Source organism: Triturus cristatus, chromosome 8 (genome assembly GCF_964204655.1).
Source record: "Triturus cristatus chromosome 8, aTriCri1.1, whole genome shotgun sequence".
Lineage (NCBI taxonomy): Eukaryota > Metazoa > Chordata > Amphibia > Caudata > Salamandridae > Triturus > Triturus cristatus.
In genome coordinates, this window is record NC_140591.1 from 106470040 (window position 1) to 106482949 (window position 12910).

Sequence of the window (12910 nt, forward strand, 5' to 3'; positions counted from 1 at the left end):
TGAACACCGCCTGCTTATTGGGCTGCTATTCCAACGTGGTGTGGGATACCGTTGCTCAGTGTTTGCCTCAGTGTCCTGAGGAGGTCCAGGCTGTCCTTTCCCAGGTGGTTGCTGAGGGTAAGGATGCGGCGAAGTTTGCCATTCGGTGTGGTTTGGACACCGCTGACTCGTGGGCAGGGCGATTTCTACGACTGTGGCTGCGTCGCCACGCCTGGTTGCGATCTACTGGGATCTCGCCCGATGTCCAGAGCACGCTTATGGATATGCCCTTTGATGGCACTCGCCTGTATGCCGATAAGGCCAACAGTGCACTGGAGCGTTTTAAGGACTCACCGGGCCACGGCCAAGTCCTTGGGTCTTTCCACAAAGAGCCCAGCCATCCCTGGTTTTCGTTTCCTTTCGTGGCCAAGGCAGGGGCGCTCAGGTACGTTCCTTCAGCAAGCCTGTGCAAAACCAGCCTCGCCGCGGTTTCCGCAGGGGCGGGTCTGGGAACCAGCGTGGGGACAGTCCGCCTCCACTGTTTCCACCTCCAAACCTTCCTAATCCAAGCTTTTGTGGAGCACCCCATGCCGGTGGGTGGCCACCATTCACCATCCACCTCCCCACTGGCTCGCTATCACATCAGACAAGTGGGTGTTGCAGATCATCCGCAAGGGTTGCTCCCTTCCCTTTCTGTCCACCGCTCCAGCCATGCCACCTCGGTGCCACCGCATGTCGGGGGAACACTTGGCGACTCTCCAGCAGGAAGTTGCGGCCCTCTTGGCCAAGGGGGCCATTGAGTGCGTTCCTGGGCCGGAAGTAGGGAGTGGTTGTTGTTCCCACCACTTTCTGGTGCCCAAGAAGGACAAAGGGGGTCTGCGTCCCATCTTGGACCTCCGGAAAGTCAACCGCGTTCCTCCGAAGGAGAAGTTCAAAATGTTGACTCTGGCTCAGGTCTTGGCTGCCCTCGACCCTGGAGACTGGATGGTAGCGTTGGACTTGCAGGACGCATATTTTCACATCCCCGTCCTGCCGGCCCACCGGCGTTACCTGCGGTTCATGGTAGGCCAGGGGCATTTTCAGTTTGCCGTGCCTCCCCTTTGGCCTTACCAGCGCCCCTCGAGTGTTCACGAAAGTGATGGCGGTGGTCCCAGCTCATCTACGCATATCAGGAGTTCCAGGCAGTGGTCTCCCACCTCCAGACGACCTCCTGCATTCTGCTGGGGTTCTCCATCAACGTGCCGAAGTCGCACCTGAGTCCCTCTCAGAAGCTCCTCTTCATCGGAGCGGTTCTGGATTCGAAGCTGTTTCGGGTTTATCCTCCCGAGCAACGAGTCCGGGATATTCAGGCTATCATTCCAATCTTTCAGCCTCTGTCCTGGGTTTGAGTCCAGGATGACCCTCCGGCTTCTGGGCCTGATGGCCTCATGCATCTGCTGGTGATGCATTCCAGATGGCATATGCGGGCTCTGTAGGTGGGACCTTACGTTCCAGTGGATGCAGCATCAGGGCAACCTGTCCGATCATGTCCAGATCTCGGAGGGCACTGCACGACAATTGCAGTGGTGGGTCACGAATCACGATTGGGTCAGTGGCAGAACCCTCTCCCTTCCCCAACCGGAGCACACAGTGGTGACGGATGCATCCCTTCTGGGATGGGGAGGCCATTTGGGAGAGGTGGAGGTCAGAGGACTCTCGTCTCCGGCGGAGTCCCGGCTCCATATCAACCTTTTGGAGCTGCGGGTGATCCAACTTGCACTGAAGGCATTCCTTCCCTCTGTCCGGGGAAGTGTGGTGCAGGTGTTCACGGACAACACCACCGCCATGTGGTATTGCACCAAACAGGGCGGGTGGTGTCCTGGACCCTATGTCGGGAGGCTCTGCGCCTCTGGACATGGCTGGAACATCAAGGCATCACCTTGATGGTTCAACACCTGGCAGGTTCTCTGAACGCCAGGGCGGACAAACTCAGTCGCCGGTGCTTGATGGATCATGAATGGCGTCTGAACTCTGACGTGGTGAAAGGTCTCTTTCTGCAGTGGGGAGAGCCTTGGTTAGCCTTGGTAAACGTGTGCAGCGAGGCCCACTCGCTGCCGGACAAAGGCTCTGCGTTCCTGGCACGGAAAGTAGTGTACAGAACTGACGTCAGCGTGCATGGGTGGCGCCTAAGTAGTCTCCATGACGTCATCTCTGCACTTAAAACGCCAGCGACGGACGTGGAGATGCACAACGCCACCTACTGACACGCTGGGGTACTACTACAAAAAACTTTCCAGATCCAGTCTGACGCCTGGGGATATTCTAAGGTAAGGGATCTATCACTAACTAATGTCTCTTACAGATATATCGTTACACAAGTAGTAACGTGTGCTTTAATTCCAAAGGTTGATACAAGCAACACTGAGGGAACAAATAATAAGTTTGCCTCTGTTCTTACTCCATTGACTTCTTCATGGTAGAGCTCATTTTTTAGTTCATAAACTGAAGCTATCCACCAATGATTTGGGCAGAGAAGTCCAGCATTCACAATTTACTAGATGAGGTTAAAGAGTTTACCTTGATTGTGGGGCTATTTCATCTGTCATTTGCCGGGAGAAAGGGATTAGCTTCATGTCTTTGCTATGTGTCCTGCTCTATATAAATTTATTTTAGCAAACTGATGCATCTGAGCTCATTATTGAATACGCCTTTTCAGTTGAAACCCTTGACTATTTTGTTTGAGATTATTGGTATACTCACCTATTTAAATTATTAGTAGAGTGGCCTTAATTAAAATGTCAAGTTTTGCCACTTTTATTTTTTAATTCTTGAATGTCCCAAATAAAATTTCTAGGAAAAAGTTTTCAGAGGTTCATTCATTATTATGTAAGCTTATTTGGACTAATCACCAGCTTGGGCTAAGTTGCCCCAAGCTACAATTAGATAAGGAGCGTGGTAGCCTTGTTCTGCCTCACCTGCAGTCGTACTTCTTAGCGGCTCTGGCAGACACCTTCTCTTGTTTAAATGATACACTTTCTGTCCCAGCCTTTGATAATTGTTTAGTCTACGCCATGCTGTAAGATACTGGGGTTTCCACACTAGAGTTCATGAAAAATATTGTACCTGCCAAAAAAAATAGATGTTTAGTGATTCAGGAGATACTTTGGCGTAATAATGAACTTTTCAAAGAATTGAATATACCAGACTGTCACGAGTTTCTTCTGTTGAAAGATTGTACTGGTTTTGGCTTACATCTCTGTTGAGGAATTGATCCACTGGGCGTTTCTGAGCTTTCGAGCAGTTGCCAGTTTCAAATACATTACTTGATGAAAGTCTTGGGATCGACTTGGTATTGCAGATAACATTGTAGGAAAGAAGTTATGGTTAGTTATATGAAAATAAAAAAATGATCACAGGTGTATTAGGCATCCCATCCCTTCCAGGGTGAGATTTCACCATTTTAAAAATGCTGTCTGAATATAAAATGAGAGGTGTTGGCAGCTAATACAGACCAATTCAAGATGGTTGTCAAGTTGATCTGCTAACTGAACTTATCCAGAAAATAAAGAAAACCAGGTTCAGATTGGCGTCCGAGTGGGAAGCATTGAGACAATTTAGTTATAAGCTCTTTAGATGTATGGAATTTTTCTCTCGCTGGCTTTTATATCACCCCCATACCCACAAGTTTTTCTCCTCCATTAGTAATCGCTTTTTTCAGCTGTCATTTGGAGGGAGAAAGGGATTGGCTTCATGCCATTGCAATGTGTCCTGCTCTATATTAATGTATTTTAGCAAACCGGTGTATCTAATCTCATTATTGAATAAGCCTTTTCAGTTGGACTATTTTGTTTGGGATTATTGGTGGCTATAGTCAAAGGATAGATTCTGGGCTGCAATAATGTACATTATTTAGGCGCAGATTTATATTCATTGCAATATCTGTTGCTCTGTAATTGATTTTGCAATGTTGGAATTCAACAGGGTTACCGCTCCTGGTCCATTGGCAAAGTAAAATGGATAGAGGTAAATTTTTTGGAACATGCTTGTGCAAAAATCATTTAACTGAAGAGGTTTGATAGCATTTGGCATTATCTAGGTTCAGTATGAGCGGGTTTGCAATAAGTGGTTGGCTTGGCATGTACTCTTTTAGTTTGTGTATGTATGTTATGTTATGGTGACTTGTAAAGCGCACGGATGCCCTAGCAAAGGGGTATCCCAGCGCTGAAAACAGAAAACTGCACAGCTTATAACAAACAAGACAGCTTATAACGGAGGAAAGAGGAATGTTTTCACAGCTTTGCGGAAAGGCAGATAGGACTTTATACAGCGTATGGAAATGGGGAGCGCATTCCAAAGTTTCGAGGCCAACGCACGAAAGGAGCGTCCTCCAGCACGGACCCTTCTCACCTTGGAGACGGCTACAAGATTCTGTCCCATAGAGCGAAGTTGGCGGGAGAGAATGTAAAAAGTGTGCAAATTAGCCAGAATACATGGAGATGAGAAAATAAGTATTTTAAAAGTAATGCAGAGGGCCTTATAAATAAATATAAATAACTCTAAACGCTTGGCACAGTATTAGTCCCAGTATATTTATGCCAATCTAACTTTTTCAATGATTTGCTGCTAGAGTGTTTTAATGTATTCTCAATGTTTGGTGCCATTGTACATGTGTCTGTATTTATCGTTATTTGTATGTCTTTTTCTCCTTTTTGAAAATACTAATAAAAAGGGGGAAAAGTGGGAGGTGAGAGCCTACCCGCAGTATGGAGCTTCTGCATTTGCTTCTGCATGCATGGAAAGTGACTTGTTCACACCAATAATCGCCCATTACTTTTGGGGGGGAAAAAGCCGCTCCTCGAATGTGGTCAAAAAGCTTCACACCCTCACTTCCAGGACACTACTGAAAGAGTCTGATTTTCTAATGACGACTGCTACCATGACATCCCAGGCCATAAAGAAAAGAATCTCAAAGTTTGCCTCAGAATAGAGGAACATTATGTTTAAAAAAGATAGATGGCTGAAGGCCTTTTCTGGATCATAGGACTTGATAAGTGCCACCAGAAACAGTCCTTCATGTTTAACTTAGGGATCAGCCAGAAGTTTATTGTAGAATTAATTAAAATTATACAATACATAGTCCTCATAATCAGTTATGCAGTACATAATGCTAATAACTTCTTACCTTAACTTCTATCAGTTGTATGCCCACTGTTCAGCTAGGTGTTCAGATGTCACGTCCTTGTGCTGCTGTTCTAGTAAAGGCTGTCATTAATAAATACTCTGCTATAAAAACCCTTAGTTTACTGATATGTAGACTGGGATGGACTTTAGAGGAAATATACCTGTTTTCTCATAATATGGGGAATGTAAATCATTGTATTTGAAAAACCTTGTATTGACATTCCATGGAGTAACTGAATTGCTCAGTTTTGATTAATGGTTAGTGTTAACTGCCAGGACATTCTTCTTTTATTGATTGTCCCTAACTTTCAGCAATCAATCAATCTGTGTGATTATAAGCGTGCTACTTACCTGTTAGGGTCTCTAGGCGTTGGGAGGGATGTGGGGGGGCAGCTCTGGTCAGTTGAAGAGCCAGGTCTTGAGGGTCTTCCTGAAGATGTGTAGGGTGGGGGTGCATCTGTTGTTGATCGGCAGCCAGTTCCAGGTCTTGGCTGCGATGTAGGAGAAGGTTCTTCCACCCGTTCTTGCTCTGCGGGTGCATGGGGGATTCGGCGAGGTCAGCGGATCGGGGGTTCCTCTTGGGTACGTAGAAGGAGATTCTGTTGTTGAGGTATTGAGGTACGGTGTTGTCGACGCATTTGTAGGCGTGGGTGAGTATCTTGAAAATTACTCTTTTCTCGACGGGGAGCCAGTGGAGGTTACGCAGGTGCTGGGTGATGTGTTTGTATCAATGGATGCCGAGGACGAGTCTGGCTGCGGTGTTCTCTATGGTTTGTAGATTGGAAGGCAGAGACTTGTTGATCCCAGCATAGCGGGTGTTTCCGTAGTCCAGTCTGCTGGTTATGAGTGCATGGGTGACGGTCTTCCTTGATTGATTCGCGGGGGGGGGGGGTGGGTTGGGAATCCATTTGAAGGTCTTTCGTAGGATGCGTAGGGTGTTGAAGCAGGTGGCGGTGACTGTGTTGACCTGTCTGATCTTGGAGAGGGAGGAGTCTAGAACGATTTCGAGGTTTCCGGCGTGGTCTGTAGGGGTGGGGGGGGCTGCTGAGGGCAGTGGGCCACCAGGAGTTGTCCCATGCATTGCAGGAGGGTCCGAGGACCTCTTTCTTCTCCGAGTTGTGCTTCAGGCAGCTGCTGCTCATCCAGGATGCAATGGCTTTCCTTCCTTTTGGTGGTGATGGGGGTCCTTGGTGAGGGAGAGGATGAGCTGTGTGTCGTCTGCGTAGGATACTATGCTGAGTCAGTGCTGTCTGACGATGGTGGCGAGGGGGGCCCTGTACATGTTGAAAAATGTGGGGCTGAGCGGCGAGCCTTGGGGTACTCTAGCTGATTTCCGTGGGTTCGGTGAGGAAGGGTCCGTGGGATCTGCTGAGGGTTTCTTGAGTAGGGGTCTGACTTCTGCGTGTTGCCAGTCCTTTGGAAAGATGCCGGTTTTGAAGGTGGTGTTGATGGTGCGTCGTAGTTCCGGGGGGGCTCCTGAGTGGATGCCTTTCATGGTCAATGCAGTGTCTTCGGTGGTGACCCGGGCCAGGAGGAGATGGTGGGCTGGCTGGCGTTGCTTGAGAATGGAGTGGTTTCGGGGTCAGGTGTCTGGTCGTTGAAGTTGTCGTAGAGGCCCTTTATCTTCAGATGGAAGTAGGAGCCGAGCTTGTTGCAGAGGTCCTGGGAGGGGGGAGATGTCCGTGGTTTCGCTGGGGCATTTGGTGAATTCCTGGATGACGTTGAAGAGTTCCTTGGAGTTGCTGGCGTTGGCGAGGATTTTGTTCTGAATTATGGTCCTTTCGGTGGATCTGATGCGTTAGTTGTATTCTGTCATGGCGTTCTTGTAGGTGGTTTGGTCTTCCGAGGATTTGCTGTTTCTCCAGTTCTCGAGACGTCCACAGGTTTGTCTGGATTCTTGGAGGTTGGTGGGGAACCAGGTGGCCTTCCTGGGGTGCTGTCTGTCGGGGTTACATTGGGGTGCGAGCTCGTCTGCGCAGTTGAGGATCCATCTGTGGAGTTCTTTGGCTGTGAGGTTGGCGTTGGTCGAGGTGGCGGGGGAATCACGATTGAGGGTGGACTTGAGCTGCTCCTCAGTGATTTTGCTCCAGTTTCTTCGTGGTGGGCAGGGTGCGAGTTTGGGTGTCGCGGGTTTGTCGATGTGGAAGTGTACGCAGTGGTGGTCCGTCCATGGGGGTTGCCTGTTTGGCTGAAGTGGATGTTGTTGCCTCCTGCGAAGATGGGGTCGAGGGTGTGTCCGGCCTTGTGGGTGGGGGTGGCGACAAGTTGTTTCAGTCCGAGGTTGGCGAGGTTGTCCAGGAGGGTGGCAAAGTTGGGGTCGCTGAGGTTGTCAAGGCGGAAGTTGAGGTCTCCGATGAGTATGGAGACAATTGCGTGGGGTGAGATGAGGCCGGCGATGGTGGTGGCGATTGCAGTTCGAGGTCAGGGAGGTCGGTAGGCGAGGGTGCCTCTTAGGGTCATTCTGGGAGTTGTCTTGATCTGGAAAGGGAGGTGTTCAGTGGTAGGTGAGAGGTCGTGAGTTGGAGGGAGCTCTTGTGTACGATGGCAAGTCTTCCTCCTGGGCGGCTGGTGTGGTCCTTCCTCTGGATCTTGTGTCCGTCTGGGATGGCGATGTCTGGGGCAGAGGTAGATTTGGTCCAGGTTTCTGTGAAGAAGGCGATGACTGGCGAGAGGGTGTCGAGGAGGTTCTAGATCTTTACAGTGTGTCTGTGCAGGGAGCGCACGTTGATGAGGATGCACCTCAGAGCTTCGGCGGTGTTGGCGCTTGGGCGGTGGCTTTGGTGTGCGGACGGTGGTGAAGGTCTGGCGGCAGTGGTGTTTGACGTAGACAGCTGGAAGTTGTTGTTTCTTCCTGGGTTGAGTGCGAGGAGGACAGCTGAGTCGTAGCGGTCGGAGATCCAAGGTCTTTGGCGCTGGTTGCGGTCGGGTCGCCATTAAATAGGGAAGGGGGAGGGAGGCGCAGCTGGGAGGTGTAGTGAGAATCCGCAGGGGAGAGGGGCGGCAGGGGCAGCAGTGGTGGGAAGGGAGCAGGAAACTGGCAGTAAAATGACTAACTACAGGGCTCGAAAACGGCACTACAAGACGGAGAAGGCACAATAAAAGGCAACAATAACACTAAAAATACAGGGGAAAAAATGGGCACACCAGGGTCCAGACAGTTTGCAGTTACCAGCTCCCTGGATGTTACGTAGACAGATCTATTGAATGGTTCTTGTACAGCTATCAACTGGACGGGGGCAAATCCTGATTTGTAAATATATTACAGGTGTACTAACCACTTAGGTTCTGAGCTGCAGAATACCTAAAAAAAATTGATATCCTTATGTGCATACTTGAAACAATGGAGTATATTCACAATGTTGTGGGTCACTGTGCCCACATGCATTCTAATTGAACTTCCTGTAAATAGCTCTGACAAATTTTGCTGGCAAAGAAGCTTAAATATTCCCCTGCAAGCATACGAGTGAGCGTCTGTGATGATAAACTGTCCGTCATTAGTGCGTATTAGAAAATGTTAGTTTAAATATGCTTTTATTTGCAACCACGTAAATGTCTTTGCTTCAGATTAAAGACTTAATCCTTTGTTTAGGATTTACAACAGCTGCAGCATCTTCAGCAACAGAATCTCAATTTACAGCAGTTTGTGTTGGTGCATCCTACCGCAAACCTGCAGCCAGCTCAATTCATCATCTCGCAATCTCCGCAGGGGCAGCAGGGTAAGTTGGTTATGTGACAGCTACAAGCAATGGGTCCGTAAATATTTGATTGACTTGCATCATGTAAGAAGGAGTTTCATACCTAGATTGCATACGAGAACTTCAAGGAAAAATAATAGAGAAGATTGAACTGAAGTGACCAGCCATGTTGTGTGGCTTTTGGTGCTATGCACAATGTTATGCTGAGAAGAGACAAATTAGATATAGTGGTTACAAATATGTATTGAGGTTCTGAGCTTATTGTAGTAAGTGTATTCATAGATTTGTGTATACTGATTTATAATTAGCCATGTACTGCTTATATTCTCATTTCACTATGAACACCATTCATATGGTTCTAATCCAAGCCCACACATGAAGCAATATCTATTCTGCCCATAGTTCAGTTAATATTAGAGCCAATAAAGATCACTTTCTTGAATCCTTTCTTAGTAGGACAATCAAAGATGTTGAGACAAAAATCAGATCAGAGTGCCACAACTCATATTCAGAAGTGAATACTCTTCCATACAGTCGTGTACCTCTGCAGCAAAGAAAAAATACAGTGCTGTCAGTTTAATTTCTATTAATTCTCTGGAAAAGGAGATTTGAAGACTGGACTCCTTGAGGAGGTGGTTTGTCAAACATCGGCTAACATCATCCCCATCTCTAGTTCTACTACCTTCTTAGTCATGAAAGTATTCTTTTGAATTAACCAGTTATTCAAGTAACTACCAAAATAAGAGGGGGGTGTTCTTTAAACATTCAAGGAGGAACACAATCGGTATTACTGACATTTCCACAGCGAACTACTATCATGGTCTCTCTGTTTGATGTACCTCATATCCAAAACACATTTGTCTATGCAGGCTAGTCAGAAGATGCTGACCCTACCCTATAATTGTATTCCTTAAATTGGTTAATGAGTTATAAAGATGAAGGCTGACACAGAAGCTTTGAAATCTTGTGAATTAATAAAGGAAAACATTTTACAAAAGCGTCTCACTTGCATTCCGTTCTGGAAGAGAGCACTCTGGAGAAAAGAAAGTATTCTACAGCAACTTTCTGAGCCTCAAATGTATTGGGATGGGATTGTCACCTGTATGAAGTATAGTTGTGTTCCCCTATCCTGAGTGCCCAACTATGAATCGGGTGACCTGATCTTTGATTTTTGGCCTTAGCCTCACATGAATCTTGACATGAGTGAGGTCGTGGACCTGTCCTGTGGCCTGGAGGGTCTCATCAAATGTGCCTTCTTTATACTGACAATAGACTGCTGTCCCAGCCATTGGCTTAGTACATAGAGTGATGGTGGCAGTGTACCATGTTTCGCTAATTCACAATAGTGATCGGACCTTTTCATCTGTGTTGCCGGAATGGAGGCTACTGGCCTCCTCATGTAAATTATGCTTCTTTGCGCTAAATCACATCCTAGCGCTGAAACCCCAAATGTATGTTTGGTCTATGTGTAAATGGCCTGTTTGGTAGATGCTAGGTGTGCATGAATGTAACTAGATTAATAGAGGCTTGTTGGTTCCATTTTCGATATCTTCGGTCTGGTCTTTTGCAGAAGATGGAGAAAAGTTTTCTAAGACAGTAAAAGTGTATTCTTGACATTCCTGAAGCTGGAGGGAGAAATCTGATTAGGCCTTGGTGTTTAAGGACTCCCCTGCAGTGTCTGCACCACTGTTTTCTGTGCCTCAAGCTCAGACTCAGATCTTGTAGACGTCTGTAAAGTGTTCCACATGAAATGAGGAAATAATAATAATGATGATGAGGAGGAGGCAGATCATTTGTTACTCTCTCACTACACTGCTAGTTGCCTTGACACTTCACCGGACACTGAATTAGACTCTTCATTTGGGCCTCCGCTGAGTAAAGCATTTCCTTTTCTGTTATGATGCGTAGGGCAGCTTAAGTGTTAAAACTGCAGTTTCCAACAGTGGAAACTGAGGCTAATCTGCTTTGTGAAATTTTGCAGCCTGGTCCTTAAATCTCCAAGCCATGCTCTAAGCCTTGTTCAGTGCCACCAGTAAGCCAACTGCTCTCCCCCCCCCCCCCCCCCCATTGCTAGGCACCTCAGGCCTGCTGCTAGTGACCCAGCCTTCTTAACTTTTACTAGACTTGCAAGTTTAGTGACTTAAATATTCTACTTGACCTATTTGTAATGCTCCTGACCCGTAGACTGGTTTCAAATGAGTGAGCGTGGGGAAATATTTTAATTCATTGAGCTGCTATTTTCTTCATTCTCACATAGGAGAGCACCTTCAAATATGTGAGTTCAGCATGTCTCCTGTACAAAAAACTGTTTTGTTTGGTTTGATAGAGTAAATTTTTTTCCATATATAATGCAAATCTATCCAATGTTTCTCAAAACATGTTAAAAAACTTAATAAGTACATAGCTAAAGGATGAGCTGGTAGCGCACACTCATTTGTAATCAGTAGATTTTACATTGAAATGACCACAAACCTTCCCATTGACATGTGGCTTTACTGATAAAACTATATAGTGTGCAAACAATGTTTGGAAATAGAGGTTCGAGGCATATGAGCTGCAGATTGTACACTGTGCATAGATCGCCATCTGGTGTTGGGCTCGGATGCTTGCACCTTGTTGTTTTGGAATTGTCTTTTGTAGTCACGAGATAGGTGACTCCTCCCTTGGACGATAGTGCGCATGGGCATCAACTCCATCCTCATATTGTTTTCTTCCGCCATCGGGTTCGGATGTAACTTCTGTGCTCCAGTTCAGCACCATATTCGCCAAATCTTTTTGACGCCCAAACTATCTAAAACTCGACGGTATTGTTTTCTATCGCGTGTTCTTCGACGCGCACCTCAACTACTCTCTTCCGGTCATCGATGCGGGCCGCTGGGCCTATCGACGCTGTTCGGGCCTACAGCTCATGGAAAGGACTCCATTTAAAAAATGCCCCCAGTGTGGAGCTAAATTCCCACACAGTGATCACCACAAGGTCTGTAATCTGTGTCTCTCGCCCGAGCACGACGAGAACAATTGCCAGGCCTGCGCCTCTTTTCGATCCAAAAAGACCATCCGTGATCGCCGGGCCCGACGACACATGATGGCGCAGCGGCTAGCTCTGGTACTGGTGGACATCTTCAATGAAGGCCCGATGTTCCGGAGGAGGATTCTGTAGACCTGGAAATCGTGTCCGAAGCAGACGACTCAGACTCAGACGACCACATCACTCCTGGTCAACGAGTGAGTACAATTGCCCCTACCCCAAACCCCACCTGAAAAAAAGAAGGCCCTGGTCAAGACTTTGCCTGCTGGCCCCAGTCGCGACCGAAAACAAGCGTCAGAAGCCCCGACTCCCAGGCCCAACTCCGAAGATAAGGGACAAGCCTTCCGGCAGCTCGGGACCGAGCAAACCGCATCTCAGTGTTTCGCAGGCACCATCGGCACCGAAGCCAGGCATACAGCCTACTCTCAAAAAAACATCGCCACCGAACACCTCAAAGCCAAAAGAAAATCGGATCCTAAACCAAAACATTCGGAACCGAAAAAGATTTCCGCCTCCACATCCAAGCTGAAGGACCCCAAACCCACCTCCCAGGGCCCCGGAGCAGAAATCCAAGCCTCGCTCGGACCCGAAGAAATCGGCGCTGAAAGCGGTTACCGAAGAGGAAGAACTTTTTCGGCCGGATCCTATCGATCCCAAACAAAAAACTCCACATAGACCCCAAAACAGGACATGTGGCTACTGTTCCACCCAAGAAGAGGAAACTGGACACACCAGGCATTCCTGTAGTACCTGTGAAGAGAAAGGACTGTGCCACTTCACCTATACCACTCTCTTCTCCTGTTCTTCCTCCTAAGATTGTCTCTCCTCCACATTCTCCTATACTACCACTACCACAGGTTGAGGATAATTTAGGGGATGGGGGGAGGCAACAATGACCCGTTCACTGACCCTGATGACGACACATACATACCACAGGACGATTGGGACGATTATGATGACCCAGTAGATTCTCCAGACCTCCCTGATTCCCATGCATATCCAACAAAGCCATCTCCCCCAGATGACAATATTGGCTTTGGTCAGCTTG

At 47.6% G+C, this 12910-nt stretch overlaps 1 protein-coding gene across 8 annotated transcripts in view; it reads left to right on the top strand.

Annotated features, from left to right (window-relative positions):
- Nucleotides 1-12910, top strand: part of POU2F1 (POU class 2 homeobox 1) — a 668152-nt gene that overhangs the window by 413182 nt on the left and 242060 nt on the right. For all 8 annotated transcript variants that reach the window (XM_085621115.1, XM_085621114.1, XM_085621116.1 and 5 more), the window contains one exon: nt 8729-8855. In XM_085621115.1, coding sequence (XP_085477241.1) covers nt 8729-8855 — 127 coding nt within the window. The remainder of the gene's footprint in view (nt 1-8728; nt 8856-12910) is intronic.